This window comes from Macaca thibetana, chromosome 14 (genome assembly GCF_024542745.1).
Source record: "Macaca thibetana thibetana isolate TM-01 chromosome 14, ASM2454274v1, whole genome shotgun sequence".
Taxonomy (NCBI): domain Eukaryota; kingdom Metazoa; phylum Chordata; class Mammalia; order Primates; family Cercopithecidae; genus Macaca; species Macaca thibetana.
The window spans coordinates 69,278,255-69,294,586 of NC_065591.1; the positions used below are offsets into that span (position 1 = coordinate 69,278,255).

Sequence of the window (16,332 nt, forward strand, 5' to 3'; positions counted from 1 at the left end):
ACAAGGCAGCCAGCTTTGTATTTTAAAAAGCAGAGTTTGGTCAGGCATGGTGGCTCATGCCTGTAATCCCAGCACTTTGGGAGGCTGAGGTGGGTGGATCACAAGTTCAGGGGTTCCAGACCAGCCTGGCCAAGATGGTAAAACCCTGTCTCCACTAAAAATACAAAAATTAGTTGGGCGTGGTGGCAGGCACCTGTAGCCTCAGTTACTCGGGAGGCTGAGGCAGGAGAATCGCTTGAACCCGGGAGGCGGAGGTTGCAGTGAGCCGAGATCACACCACTGCACTCCAGCCCAGGCAACAAGAGCGAAACTCCATCTTATTAAAAAAAAAAGCAGAGTTCACAAATGTGACTAAATGACTAAATGCAGTCTCTGACCTATTTTATTTGGCCTGCACAGTATTTTTTTTTAAAGTCGAAATTAAGTAAAATCCATAGTTCCAGCTGCTCTCAGAAAAATTCCAAAGACCTTGCGATACTAGGCCCGAATTCTGCCATACAACACAAAATAATGGTTGTTCCCTTTAAAATGGTCCCGTCTTGCAAACATGAAGCTAAGTTTCACTTACTGTTTCATGGCTATTTTTCTTATAGGAATGTGTCTTTTTACATCTTTAGCATGAGGACTTCTGTGGGTTAAGAAAAATGAGTATTGGCCGGGCGCGGTGGCTCAGGCCTGTAATCCCAGCACTTTGGGAGGCTGAGGCGGGCGGATCACGAGGTCAGGAGATCGAGACCATCCTGGCTAACATGGTGAAACCCCGTCTCTACTAAAAATGCAAAAAATTAGCTGGGCGTGGTGGCGGGCGCCTGTAGTCCCAGCTACTTCGGAGGCTGAGGCAGGAGAATGGCGTGAACCCGGGAGGCGGAGCTTGCAGTGAGCCGAGATCGCGCCACTGCACTCCAGCCTGGGCGCCTGAGCGAGAGACTCCGTCTCAAAAAAAAAAAAGAAAAAGAAAAATGAGTATTAATCTGTGCAAACGCCTAACCCTCTGAACTTCACCTGTCAGACTTTGGAGTTTGTGACTTCTGATGACACTACTACCTCTACAGCCCTCTCAAGTAGTGGCTATTTTCTCTCCCACACTTAGTATACCACTGTGCCTGGAGGCAGAGTAGATTTCCTTGTCCTCATTGCTGCTGCTCATCCATTCTCCTCTGCTTCTTCCATTAAAAACGTGTCATCAGTTACCTGGGTACTTGTTGCAGTCTTCTAGTATATAGTCCCCTCAATTCCCCTTTGTTCCTTTCAGATCTTAGTTCCCGTCTCACTCTCTACCACCACCACAGTCGTACTTCTTGGTGACAGATACAAAGATGATCCTTCCAGCTTCATGGCCTTGGAGTTCACTGGATCTCTCCTTCAATAATTTTGTCTTCTGCTTTGCCTCACCTGCAATTTTGGTGGTAACCTTGAACTTACTACCAATAACTGAAATATATGAACTCAGACACCCTACTCTCCAATCACTGACCCCTTTCTAGCTCATTCTCTTTAGGACCCCATCTCCAGTGATCCTTTGACCCCCACATGGAACTTCTGTCCATTGATAACACCACTTTTTCACATCTCTCACCCCTCTCAAGTAGCCTCTTTTCCTTAAGCAGCTTACTTGGCCAGTCATCATCACATGCATACACCCTTAACTCCCTTGCTCCTCTATCTCATACTCACAGAGCTTAGCCTCAACTTGATTAAATCCAACTGTTCGCTTATTCCATGCCTGCACATGTGCAACAGAAGAGCAACTTTTTTTTTTTTTTTTTTTTTTTTTAAGATTTGGGGTTGTAGTAGACAGCTGTACATTTTTTTCAATCCAGCATCTAAGCATCCTTCTTATCTGGCGTAATCCACTCCTGTGAGCATCTGCACAGGAGCAGTGTCCTTCTATTGTAGAAGCTGAAAGGCCCAGATACTCCTTCTGCCCTTGGCAATGAAGACACACAGTGCCAACCAGAAGTTTGTATCTTAAGTGTGGTGACTCATAGACACAGGGACAATCAAGAAATCAGTCTAACAGCAGCGGAGGAATCATAACATCTAATGTAGATTTCACCTTTTTATAAGCCTGGTTTATTTCAACTTTCCTGTCCATTTAGTGAGCTACCAGATAGCTTTCTAATAAAAAATTTCTGGCTTAGGCCGGGCACGGTGGCTCACGCCTGTAATCCCAGCACTTTGGGAGGCCAAGGCAGGCGGATCACTTGAGGTCGGGAGTTTGAGACCAGTCTGACCAACATGGAGAAACCCTGTCTCTACTAAAAATACAAAATCAGCGGGGTGTGGTGGCACATGCCTGTAATCCCAGCTACTCAGGAAGCTGATGCAGGAGAATTGCTTGAACCCGGGAGGCTTAGGTTGCGGTGAGCCAAGATCATGCCACTGCACTCCAGCCTGGGCAACAAGAACGAAACTCCGTCTCAAAAAAAAAAAAAAAAAAAAATTCTGCTTAGTCAGATTTGGATTTACAATCATAATTTGGGTTGATACAGGGTCATAATTTTATGAACATAAATTGCTACGCTGTCCTCATATTTGTACTGTTTACTATAGAGGCTTAGACTGCTATATTTTGTGGGAATATAAGCACCTTTTTCTCCTTGTCAAACCCATTGTGTGCCTAGAAACTAGATATTCAAGTACATTAAACCTGTTTGTAGAGCAAGAGTAGAGATTTGCAGTGAAGGTGTGAGGTCCTATGCAAAATAAGTATAGATTTCATGATGTCTACTTTAATTGCTCAATGGATTTTTAAACTTCAAGCTAATCAGATGTATTCTAAATAGTGAGTTGATATATTTGTAGCTGCTGCTTTCTGTTATGAAAAGGATTACTACTATTAGTTAACAACTACCATTTACTGAGCTATATTCTAGGCACTGTTGTTCTAAGTGCTTTACATGTACTAGTGATTCATGTAATCTTCAAAATAATTCATTTTTTTGTCATTTGAAATTACGAAGTTCCCCTACTGATTTTACTTGTGTAAATATGAACAGAGTGAGATGTTAGTGAAAATATGTTCCAGCTCCTTCATAAAGGGATGGCAATAATTCTATGAGGATCCCCATGAGAGACAATGCTTAGAATTCAGTTACTGGTCACAAAAGATGAGTCCCAGATATGGATTCATCCATTCTATACTTTTAAAACAGGATTTGCATGAGAATCAGGTATATAATAGTGAACCCATCTGAAATCCTGCAGATAAATTCTATCTAAATATCTCTTATCTCTGAGCAGTAATCATACCTGTCTTCTAAAAGTAAAGGACTATACAGATTGAGTATCCCTTAAGTGAAATTATTGGGATCAGAAGTATTTCAGATTTTGGAATGTTTTTAAAATTTTGGAATAATTCGCATTATACTGGTTAAGCGTCCCTAATCCGAAAATCTGAAATCCAAATGCTCCAATGAGCAGTTCCTTTGGGCATCATGTTAGCACTCAAGTTTCAGATTTTGGGGAATTTCAGATTTCAGATAATACTCAACCTGTATATTATGGTCATCTGCACATAATCTCTCACCTTTACCAATATTGAGGAAGCTCCTAAGAGAACCTCAAAAATACATAATCTTTTTTTTTTTTGAGACAGAATTTTGCTCTTATTGCCCGGGCTGGAGCGCAATGGTGCAACCTCAGCTCACTGCAACATCCACCTCCCAGGTTCAAGGGATTCTCCTGCCTCAGCTTCCCAAGTAGCTGGGATTAGACGTGCCCCACCACCACACCCAGCTAATTTTTGTATTTTTGTAGAGATAGGGTTTCACCATGTTGACCAGGCTGGTCTTGAACTCCTGACCTCAGGTGATCCGCCTGCCTGTCTAAGCCTCCCAAAGTGCTGAGATTATAGGCGTGAACCACTGCACCCAGCCTCTATTAAGGATTTAAACAAGTTTATAGCCTTGGCTCACTGCAACTTCTGCCTCCTGGGTTCAAGCGATTCTTGTACCTCAGCCTCCTGAGTAGCTAGGATTACAGGTGCCCACCACCAGGCCTGGCTAATTTTTGCATTTTCAGCAGAGATGGGGTTTCACCATATTGGCCAGGCTGGTCTCGAAATCCTGACCTCAATTGATCTGCCCACCTCAGCCTCCCAAAGTGCTGGGCTTATAGGTGTGAGCCACCACGTCTGGGTGGGACCATATCTTAATGAATACATTTTTTAAATGATAGAACCTAGAACAGAGAACCACTAACTCTAGCTTTTAGGAACATTTAGATGACTTACATTTTGGAAGGGAAATGTCTATGTACCTTTAAAGTGTCTCTACATCAGGAACACACAAAGAAAACAATTACGGCAACCCTAAAGTTAGGCTTAAATGAAATCAATAAATATTGTCTGGCTGATCATTATAAATGTTATCTTTTAAAAGCCTAGCCTGCTCTTTTTTCTCAGCTTCTATTTTCTCAATGCTACAGTTCTAATTTACTATTTAGTGAATGTTATAGCTCAATCTTTGAAAGTCATTTAGTCTAATGAGGAAATAAGCCCAGAGAGGTGCCCACATGCTTTGGTCTCCTGCCTTTTTGCATACTGCATTGACCACAGCAACACCAATAAGAAACCCAGTACACTCTGAATCTCCTCAACATTTTGCTATCAGAGCAATTTATGCTTCATGGAAAGTCACAATTACAAATTTGTTTCTTTTAAAAGGAACTCAAATGGAATTTATAATACTAGCCTTGAGAATGCCCTGACTGCTTACTGAAGAGTGCACAAACTCCTAGGATAGAATTATGGGTGTTGCTCAGATGGGTAGCAGAGAAACTTGGGAAGCTCTTGTACTGCCATTGAAATGTTAACGTTGAAACCCTGCAGCAGTGGGGAGAGTATGCGTGCTTTCTGCTGCTGGTAGATGGTGAGGCTGTATGATGTTTTAAAGCACAGGCTCAAAAATCACAGTTCACTATCTACATGACCTTAAGCAAGTTATTTTACCTCTCTCTATAACTCAGTTTCCTCAACTATAAAGTGGGATAAAAGTGTATCTCATAAGGTAATTAAGAATATTATAATACATAATAAAGAACTCAGGACAGTGGCTGGTACAGAGAAGGTCTCAGTAAATTTTAGTTTGCATTTCAAGTGGCTGTTTTACTTGCCTATTGTTAACAGACTCAGAAATTCTGAGAGTCTGGTTAGAAAAAGGAAAATTAGTTTTTTTTCAGTCTACCTTGCAAGCTGAGGGAAGCCAAGTGACAATGCTAAAACGAACACTGGGCTGAGTGGCACCAAACATCAGTTTAGTCACTAATTAGCCAAGTGATTCTGGTAGTAAGATTAGCTTGTATAACCTTATTTTTAAGGCCACATCATGGTATCAAAAGTCCAAGTATAAATCAGTAATTACAAATCAGCCTTGTAATACCCAGGTAATCTATGAAAACTAAAAATTGAGAGTTGATAAATACAAGAAATTACTGCTAATCTAAAAGGAAGTGGCAGAAATCCCCTGAAATGTGTTAAGTCTTTGCCTTACTAAATACTTGCCAGAAGCTGTATTTTATTTCATGTTCTCCTTAATAAGTAAACAAAAATAAAGCCAACAAAATTCTCATATTTGCCAGCATTATTTTTTAAAACACATTTCTCATTAATGGTTTTAGTCAAGAATGAGAGCACAGTAATATAGAAAACCTAGGTTTATTTGTTAAGCTATTACAAAAACAAAACAACTACCACTTGAAGTACTTTGAGGACTTCATCCAAGACTCACTTGCTCTGTTACAGAAACTAACCTAAAAGGCTGGAAATTAAAGGATATAACCTAAGAGTTTATAACAGCAGACTGGTAAAACATGGCAAAAGGAGCTCTCTCTTTCCTACCCAGTCTACCTACACCAAGCTCCTGTGCATTTTCACCACATAAATCTGCTAGCTTACAAAAGATGCACACAGTCAAGGCAGAAATTATAGGCCTACTCAGAGGGTACCCAGACACAGAAAGTTTTGGGGTAAATAATAAACTACAAATACCCTCTTGGTTAAGTTAATTCATCAAGTTAATAAAGGTCATATTATCTATCTTCTGCTGGTGACAACTTATTGTCTCAGTATAGTCTGTCTCAAGAAGGAACTGGTTCAGGTTGGATTGTGGAAAAGGAAAAAGACTTTCATCAACTTCACTCCAGAGTGGAAGAGGCACCAAGTTCTCTCCTACAGTTAGGAGCAGAATCTGAAAAACAAAAGGTTCACAGTGTTTACAATAGTAATAATAATAGCTACTATTTATTGAATGCCTAGTCACAGAGTGCCAGAGGACTTAGGTACATTTTATCTCAGCCTCTGCAACAACCCTGCAAGGTAGTTATTATCCTCTCCACTTTACAGATGCGGGAAGTGAGGATTAAATAAGTTATATGCCTTGTCCAAAGGTGTACACAAGTATGTGGCAGAGTTGTGATTCCACCATTAATGTGCCATCTCCACCCCACCTCATGCATTGAGAAGTCCCAGTTCCATTATCATGAAATTAATAAACGGCTGCATAAATTACTCTAATTATTTATACCTTGTTCATTCTTTAAAAGCATGTACAATTTTAAATGATTAAAAATTTACACAGCCAGGTGTGGTGGCTCACACCCGTAATCCCAGCACTTTGGGAGGCCAAGGCGGGTGGATCACCTGAGGTCAGGAATTTGAGACAAGCCTGGCCAACATGGTGAAATCCCGTCTCTACTAAAAATACAAAATTAGGACCAGGCGTGGTGGCTCACACCTGTAATCCCAGCACTTTGGGAAGCCGAGGCAGGCGGATAACCTGAGGTCAGGAGTTCAAGACCAGCCTGACTAGACATGGAGAAACCCCATCTCTACTAAAAGTACAAAAGTAGCCGGATGTGGTGGCACATGCCTGTAATCCCAGCTACTCGGGAGGCTGAGGCAGGAGAATCGCTTGAACCCGGCAGGCGGAGGATTTGGCAAGCTGAGATTGCGCCACTGCACTTCAGCCTGGGCAACAAGAGTGAAACTCTGTCTCAAAAAAAAAAAAAAAAAAAAGTTACCCGGGTGTGGTAGTGGGCGCCTGTAATCCCAGCTATTCAGGAGGCTGAGGCAGGAGAATCACTTGAACCCAGGAGGCAGAGGTTGCAGTGAGCCGAGACTGTGCCACTGCACATCAGCCTGGGTGACAGAGTGAGACTCCCATGTCAGAAAAAAAAAAAATGTAGACATTGTTTGGAATTCAGATCAATTATCCAGATGAAGAATATGTATAAACATTATTTACAATGTTTATACATTATAAACAGGGCGCAGTGGCTCATGCTTATAACCCCAGCACTTTGAGAGGCCGAGGCAGGTGGATCACGAGATCAAGAGATCAAGAGATCAAGACCATCCTGGCCAACATGGTGAAACCCCGTCTCTACTAAAAATACAAAAATTAGCCAGCCGTGGTGGCACGCGTCTGTAGTCCCAGCTACTCGGGAGACTAAGGCAGGAGAATCGCTTGAACCCGGGAGGTGGAGGTTGCAGTGAGCCAAGATCACGCCGCTGCACTCCAGCCTGGGCGACAGAGCAAGATTCCATCTCAAAAAAAAAAACATTATGAATAAAATAATTCTCTGCCTCTGAGCTCTAGGATAAAATAAACAGAAAACAAAGCTCATTGAAAAGTTTGTGGCTAATTCACCATTAAAAAGAATCCTAAGAATTCTTGCCAAGGACTGCAGTAACACCCCATTTGTTTAACTGTTAGTGACAAACCAAATGAGTTTCTCATGATTCTGATTAATAAAAGAGTGGCTGATGTTCTCTGAACAGTCTGTTCTTCAAAAGAAATATGTGAAAGCCCAAAGACCCCAAAATCTGTTTTCTAACTGCAATAAAACAGTTACTAAACAAGTATCACTGAACTGAAAAAATTAATATGCTATAATGTGACGAGAAATAAGGAAAGAAGACTTAAGTTGATAACAAAAGATTTCCCATGAAGTAGAACAGTGAAGTTACTGACAATTGGAACTGGGAGAGCTAAAAATCAAAGTTAACAGAGCTCCAGTGATGTGAACACATGATTTTAACAGAGGGGACATTGCTAATATTAGACTGTATGGCTACCACTGACAAATGTAAATGTGGAAATTAAAATTAAGTATTTAAGGGAAGATATAAATCATAGAACTCTAAGAGGTTATTTTCTGATAGTTCCACTGGCAGGACGTGAGAAGAAAGCAGAGGTCCAATATCACAATTAATGGTCAGTATAAGAAGCAATGTTATACAGTTTTCACAATGGCAGTAACTTGGAAGCTAACTGGAACTTTAAAAGGCTGGTTTCTGAAACGAAATAGAACAGGGGTAAAAGAATTAAAACTTGTAACTGGAGAAAAGCCAATGATTACAGAACTAGGTTCAGAACTAAAATCTTTATCAGAAGAAATGAGAAGGAATTCTGAAATATTTATCACTGCAGGGAATAACAAAGGATCTCATAACTTAACTGGATGACTGATAGTGGTAGCAGAGTCAAGTCAAAACATATAAATTTTGCCACGCTATTATTATATGCTTTAGTAAAATAAAAGGAGGATAGCAAGAGCATCTCAAAGACTGGAGGATAGCCAGTATTCAAGAAAACAATGCTATAAGGTAGGAGGAAGTTGTAGTGGGGAAAGAGGAACAACAATTTAACAACAGTTTATAAAGGACTATTACAATTACTAGTTCTAGCTCTGTATGATATGAACATGACCTTCAGTTATTATCTAACATATAGTTGAAATACTTAGGCTGGCAAAGGACAATATATTTCTCAGAATAATGGAATAGCAAATAAATTGTCAGAGACAATTTGAGCTTTAAAAGAAGAAAAATATTTTTTAAAGAAAGAAAAAGAAATAGGCCGGACGCAGTGGCTCACAGCTGTAATCCCAGGACTTTGGGATGCCGAGGAAGGAGAATCATTTGAGGCCAGGAGTTTGAGACCAGCCTGGGCAACATAATGAGACCCTGTCTCTACGAAAAATTTTAAAATAAGCTGGGTGTGCCTATAGTCCCAGCTACTTGGGAGGGTGAGGCAGGTGGACTGCTTGAGTTCAAGGCTGTAGTGAGCTAGGATCATGCCACTGCACTCTAGCCTGGGTGACAGTGTAAGACCCTGTCTCAAAAAAGAAAAAAAAAAAAAGGTAGGAAGTAATCTTTTCACATGATTTTCATGTTCAGTGACAAGGGAGAAAATGAACTACTCACCTTAAACCTGCATAAATCATTTTCAGTGATCAACATCTGCATCTTCAAACTGTCCAGCAACTGTTGGTGTGGTATCCACCTCCATCCCATCTAAACAAAAAAATTACTGAGCAATCCCTATGAACGCTTCAAACAGGTAGATGCAACTTACAACTTCTACCAGAAGGAAGCTAGTGCCATCTGCTGGTAAGAATTGCTTTTTCCTCTTTTTTGAAAAGAAAAGTCTGAAAGGACAAACTGAGAAAGAAAATGCTACCTGGGGATTTAGGCCACATCAAAATCAGTCTGTGACATTTACTGTGTAAATTCTCAACCTCAATACTAAAATAACTCTATGTAGGAACTTTCAAATGCAGGATCAACTGTTCACCCTTTACAGATCTAAGTATTTACTGCTGGGCTTTTTTTTAAAAATGTATACGGCCCTATCCTCACAAAGCTTACAACATAATTCAGGAGAAACGACAAAAATCAGTACAGCAAGCTTTTTGTTATTTCCCCATTTTTGTCATCTCATTAAATAAAAGGTGGGGAGGCAACAAGAGAAAAAAACAAGAGCCCTGATACGGTTTGGCTGTGTCCCTACCCAAATCTCATCTTGAATTCCCATGTGTTGTGGGAGGGACCCAGTGGGAGGTAACTGAATTATGGGGCAGGTCTTTCCCATGCTGTTCTCATAATAATGAGTAAGTTTCATTAGATCTGATGGTTATTATAAGGGGGAGTTTTCCTGCAAAAGCTCTTTTTGCTTGCTGCCTTCCACGTAAGATGTGACTTGCTCCTCCTTGCCTTCCACCATGATTGTGAGGTTTCCCCAGCCATGTGGAACTGTAAGTCCAGTGAAACCTCTTTCTTTTGTTAATTGCCCAGTCTTGGTATGTCTTTATCAGCAGTGTGAAAACAGACTAATGCCCCATGGGAGGTTGTCTTGGCTGGGCACGGTGGCTCATGCCTGTAATCCCAGCACTTTGGGAAGCCAAGGTGGGTAGATGACCTGAGGTCAGGAGTTTGAGACCAGCCTGGCCAACATGGTGAAACCCCGTCTCTACTAAAAATACAAAAAAATTACCCGGGCGTGGTGGCAGGTGCTTGTAATCCCAGCTACTCGGGAGGCTGAGGCAGGAGAATGGTTTGAACCAGGAAGGCAGAGGTTGCAGATAGCTGAGATTGCACCATTGCACTCCAGCCTGGGCCACAAGTGCACCAAAAAAAAAAAAAAAAAATCTCCAAAAAGAAAAAAAGAGTCATCTACAGCTGTTTTCTTCGCTTCCTCACCTCCCAGTCACCCCTCAACTCTTCCGCCCACCAAAAAATGTCTTCTGCCCACAGCCCCAGGGCACCCCGTCACCTGCAGATGCAAATCTAACATATCTAAATTAACTATTCATCTTTCCACATTAAAAAAAATGCCATTTTTTTTCCAGTCTTACTAAAGGGTGCCTCTTATCCATTTAAACTAGAAACCCTTACCCTAAGCCCCTAACTTCTGTTGCTTCTATCTCCTCAGAGTCTGAAATCTGTCAGGTCTTTTGATATTCACTGCCACTACCTAATTTAAGTGATCACCTCTTATTTAATATGTAAGTCACACAACAGGGTTTCTCTTTTTCTCTCCAGTATTTTTCTTCTCCAATCAGTTTTCCAAATTATAACCACAGTCACCTTCTGAAACACTAATAAAATTCTTCAATGGATTCCCACTGACCTAAGAGTTCCTCTAAGACGTTACCCAGTTCACTATCCTACCTTTGTTACCATAATAACTACCTTTCACATTGAACTACTTTCAGTTCCCCAAATCTGAGTAGTCTCTTGAACCCTTCTTTGCACATGACTAATCCCTTTACCTGCATCTCCCCTCAACATCTTCACCTGGGCCTTTTTTTTTTTCTTTTTGAGACGGAGTCTTGTTCTGTCACTAGGCTGGAGTGCAGTGGCTTGATCTCAGCTCACTGCAACCTCTGCCTCCTGGGTTCAAGAGATTCTCCTGCCTCAGCCTCCCAAGTAGCTGGGACTACAGGCATGCGCCACTATGCCCAGCTAATTTTTGTATTTTTAGTAGAGATGGGGTTTCACCATGTTGGCCAGGATGGTCTTGATCTCTTGACCTTGTGATATGCCCACCTTGGCCATTGAAAGTGCTGGGATTACAGGTGTGAGAAAACATGCCCAGCCCACCTGGGCCATCTCTATACATCTTTCAGATCTTGACTTAAATGTCACTTATTCCATGAAACTTAACACTTTCCCTAACTATCCAGGCTGGGCAAAGGGCCCAGCCCTTACAATTCCACAGCTGCCCAAGCACCTTCTATATCTCAATGCTGTATCTCAATGTACTGTTAACTTTTCTTCCACCAGAATGTCACTGATATGAAGTCAGTAACCTCATCCCTTGAGTACTGCTGTATTACCTGTACCTGGTACAGCTCAATAAACACCTCTTACATAAAGGAGCACATGAAGCACTAAAAATGCCACACTAAAAGTGTTTCACTGGCAAAAATAATGACGTGGGTGCTCAGGACTTCAGAGATGGAGACTGGCACAGGCTGAAGAATTTTTATATATAGGCAACTCCAATGTGTTAATGAGGCTTATTGAATAAAAGTCCAAAAATCTCAACTTAGCAAAAAGTATTTATTTATGACCTTAAAATCATTTGCTATAAGGCAAGAAGTAAGCGTCCACATGGCACTCTTTAGGCAATTACCGTAATAAAAAAAGGTAACATCTTGACCGGGCGCAGTGGCTCATGCTGTAATCCCAACACTTTGGGAGGCCAAGGCGGGCAGATCACCTGAGGTCAGGAGTTTGAGACCAACATGGTGAAACCCCACCTCTACTAAAAATACAGAAATTAGCCAGGCGTGGTAGCGCATGCCTGTAATCCCAACTACTCAGGAGGTTGAGGCAGAAGAATCTCTTAAACCCAGGAGGTGGAGGTTGAAGTAAGCCAAGATCATGCCACTGTACTCCAGCCTGGGCGACAGAGTGAGACTCCGTCTTAAATAAATAAATAAGACAGAATCATGGCTGGGTGCAGTGACTCATGCCTATCATCCCAACACTTTGGGAGGCCAAGGCAGGCGGATCACCTGAGGTCAGGAGTTCGACACCAGCCTGGCCAACATGGTGAAACCCCATCTCTACAAAAATACAAAAATTAGCCAGGCATGATAGTAGTGGGTAATCCCAGCTACTCGGGAGGCTGAGGTGGGAGAATCACTTGAACCTGGGAGGCAGAGGTTGCAGTGAGCTGAGGGCACGTCATTGTACTCCGGCCTGGACAACAGAGCGACACTCTGCTCTCACACACACACACACACACACACACAAAGAATCAGTGTATATACACACACAAAAGGACACAAACAAGAAAGGAGATGCAACAGAAAATTAATAGTAAATGCCTCTCAGAATTCTATTTAATTTTTCTACCTCTTCTTTGCCAGTGCATACTTTAAGCCAACATGGTGAAACCTTGTCTCTACTAAATATACAAAAATTAGCTGGGAGTGGTGGCAGGCGCCTTAGTAACCCTAGCTATTCAGGAGGCTGAGGCAGGAGAATCGCTTGAACCCAGGAGGCGGAGGTTGTAGTGAGCCAAGATCATGCCAATGCACTCCAGTTGGGGCAACAAGAGTGAAACTCCGTCTCAAAATAAAAAAAAGAACGATGTGATAGTCAAACTTATGCATCAACTTGGCTAGGCAATGGTGTCCAGATAGTTGGTCAAACATTATTCTAGATGTTTCTGTGGAAGTTATTTTTTAGATGAGATTAGCCTTATAAACTGGTGAACTTTGGGTGAAGCAGATTACCCTGCATAGTGTGGTGAGTCTCATTTAATCAGCTGGAGGACTCAACAGGAAAAAGACTCACCTCCCCTGAGCAAGAAGAGATTCTGCCAGCAGAACTTCTGAGGCAGCAGAATGCAACATCAGCTCTTCTCTGGGTCTCCAGTCTGCCAGTTTACCCTGCAGATTTTGGACTTGCCAGCCTTCTGTCACGTGGGCCAATTTCTTAAAATCTCTCTCTCTTGCTTTGGTGGGTGTGTGTATACCTGAAGAGATGCCTGAATTGACAGCCCTCAGAGATAACCTACCATGGACTTCTAGCCTCCAAAACTATGAGACAATAAAATTCTGTTTGAGCCACCCAGCCTGTATGACCCTTTGTTATAATGGCCCTAGTAAACTAATACAGAGATGCAACAGAAAATTAATAGTGGATATCTCTCAGTTAGAATTACACTTTTTTTTTTTTTCACGTCTACTTTGCCTGCGCACATTAAAAGAATGTTTTTGACTATGAACAGACTATTTTGGTAATGAGGAAAAAATAATAACCAAAAACAAATGACATAAGCATTCCCACACTATGTAATTCTGTATCTGCTTCCTATACTACAGTCAATTATTTCTCTTAGTTATTAAAAGAACTTTTATGACTATCCATAACTTATTTCCCAAGTGCTCATCTGACTGTTCACAATGCAAAAGAACACTCACCTTCATAATCTCTTATTGAATCTTCTGTCCTCACCCCAGCCATATTATACTGGCTGCTCACAGACTGAGAGAGCATTCCTTCTAATCTCTCCAATGTGGCTTGGCCTTCTGCTGTTAGATGGGATAATCCTTCTTCATAGGTGTAAAATGTAGGGATGTCCCCCTGTCCTTGTTCTAAACAAACAGAAAACTTAAAGTTTAAATACAACAATTAGAAAAAACAAAATGGAATCAATAATGCATCTGCTGCCAGCCTGGCCAACACGATGAAACCCTATCTCTACTAAAAATACAAAAATTAGCCAGGCGTGGTGGCACGCAACTGTAGTCCCAGCTACTCAGGAGGCTGCGGCAGGAGAATCGCTTGAACCCCAGAGATGGAGGCTGCAGTGAGCCGAGACTGCACCGTTGTACTCCAGCCTGGGCAACAGAGCAAGATTTTGTTTTGAAGAAAAAAAAGAATCTGCTGAAGGTAACATACAGTCCAAATAGGCTTCCAGGAAGATACTTTTCAACATTTATTTATACACATATATAGGCTACTGCTGAAGATGAAAACACAAAGAAAATGTCCCTACTCTCTAGGGCTATTAAAAGAGATAACAAGCCAGTAAATAGCAATTCCCAAAGAATTCCATGTCCAAGGACTAGAAAAAAAAAGTGTGTTCCTAAGGTCAGAGAGAGTCCTACATTATCCTGAGGTGGGAATTTTACAAGTGAGCACAAATTAATTTGACATTAACTTGTATAATGAAGATGTTTTCTGATTAAAAAACATGCTCCTTTCTTAAAAAAAATCAGGGCCAGGTACAGTGGCTGACGTCTGTAATCCCAGCACTTTGAGAGGCCGAGGTGGGAGGACTGCTTGAGCCCAGGAGTTCAAGATCAGCCTGGGCAACACAGTAAGACTTCATCTCTCCAAAAAAATGTTTTTTTAACTAGCCAGGCACAGTGGTGTGCACTTGTAGTCTCAGCTAATTGGGAGACTGGGGTGGGACAGGTTTAGTCCAGTAGCTCAAGGCTGCAGTGGGTGGTGAAGGTACCACTGCCTTCCAACCTGGGCAATAGTGCTAGACCCTATTTAAAAACAAAAAAAAAAAAAAAATTAGCTGGGCGCGGTGGCTCAAGCCTGTAATCCCAGCACTTTGGGAGGCCAAGACAGGCGGATCACGAGGTCAGGAGATCGAGACCATCCTGGCTAACATGGTGAAACCCCGTCTCTACTAAAAAATACAAAAAACTAGCCGGGCGAGGTGGCGGGCGCCTGTAGTCCCAGCTACTCGGGAGGCTGAGGCAGGAGAATGGTGTGAACCCAGGAGGCGGAGCTTGCAGAGCCGAGATCGCGCCACTGCACTCCAGCCTGGGCGACAGAGCAAGACTCCATCTCAAAAAAAAAAAAAAAAATCAAATTCTGCAACATACAAAAATAATAAAAAAATTTTAAATCACTCAAAAATCTCAGAAAAGTAAGGATATATTTGGATATATTTAGGTATGTGATGGAGAATCCCAGAAATGTGTTTATCTAAGGCCAGGAAGTGGGTGCACATGAAAGAAAGGGCTTTGGATACCCAGATTGGTGTACATAAGACCAGTAGGGAAAAGAAAAGAGAACAGCAAGCACTTCAAGCTATAAAGACTCTTATCACACTAGTGACTGCATTCTGGTCTGGGGAAGGCAATGGGAAAGAGTTCTTAAATAAATGAAGTATAGTTCTGAGAAAAATAAATGAAGTATGGTTCTGAGAAAAAGAAATGACCTTGGCAGTGAGCTGTTTGAAGGAACATGTTAAATAAAGATGCAGGCCAGGCCCGATGGCTCATGCCTGTAATCTCAGCATTCTGGGAGGCCAAGGCCAGAGGCTTGCTTGAGCCCAAGAGTCGACCAGTTTGTGCAATATGGCAAAGCCCAGCCTCTACAAAAAATACACAGAAATTAGCCAGGCATGGTGGCACAAGCCTGTCGTCGCAGCTACTCAGGAGGCTGAGCTGGGAGAATCATTTGAGCCCAGCAGGCAGAGTTTGCAGTGAGCAGAAATCACGCCACTGCACACCAGCCTGGGCATCAGAGCGAGACCCTGTTGCAAAATAATAATAATAATAAAACAACATAAATGATCCAGGTTCTCAAGGTGTAGAGAGGGAAGCTTGTTCCCTGGGGGCAGTTGCCTCAGCTTAAAAGACTTTCCTGACTATCCAGTTTCCTATCTACCATTTTCTTTCCTTCCATATGCTCTACTTATCCATTCTTCCCAACAATCTCTATTTTTTACCCTCAAAAATTTGTCTGTTGCAAAGGGCTTTGGCATAAAGTGTACTACTGTGTCATTCTCTTTCAATAATAATCTTACCGGCCAGGTGCAGTGGCTCACGCCTATAATACCAGCACTTTGGGAGGCCGAGACAGGCGGATCACCTAAGGTCGAGAGTTCAAGACCAGCCTGACCAACACGGAGAAACCCTATCTCTACTAAAAATACAAAATTAGCCTGGCGTGGTGGCGCATGCCTGTAATCCCAGCTACTTGGAAGGCTAAAGCAGGAGAATCGCCTGAACCTGGGAGGTGGAGGTTGCGGTGAGCCGAGACCACACCATTGCACTCCAGCCTGG

The 16,332-nt window shown here is 42.0% G+C and overlaps 1 protein-coding gene across 3 annotated transcripts in view; it reads right to left on the minus strand.

The window, feature by feature from the left end:
* Window positions 1-5,637: 5,637 nt before the first annotated feature.
* The window catches only part of CLNS1A (chloride nucleotide-sensitive channel 1A), an 820,929-nt gene continuing 810,234 nt past the window's right edge, over window positions 5,638-16,332 (minus strand). For 2 of the 3 annotated variants that reach the window (XM_050757498.1, XM_050757499.1), the window contains 3 exons: window positions 13,723-13,896; window positions 9,209-9,298; window positions 5,638-6,188 (listed from right to left, as the gene is read on the minus strand). In XM_050757498.1, the coding sequence (XP_050613455.1) occupies window positions 9,231-9,298; window positions 13,723-13,896 (242 nt within the window). In that variant the 3' untranslated portion in view covers window positions 5,638-6,188; window positions 9,209-9,230. Of the gene's footprint in view, window positions 6,189-7,749; window positions 8,297-9,208; window positions 9,299-13,722; window positions 13,897-16,332 lie in introns of those variants that run through there. The other variant, XM_050757497.1, reaches the window with a different exon arrangement.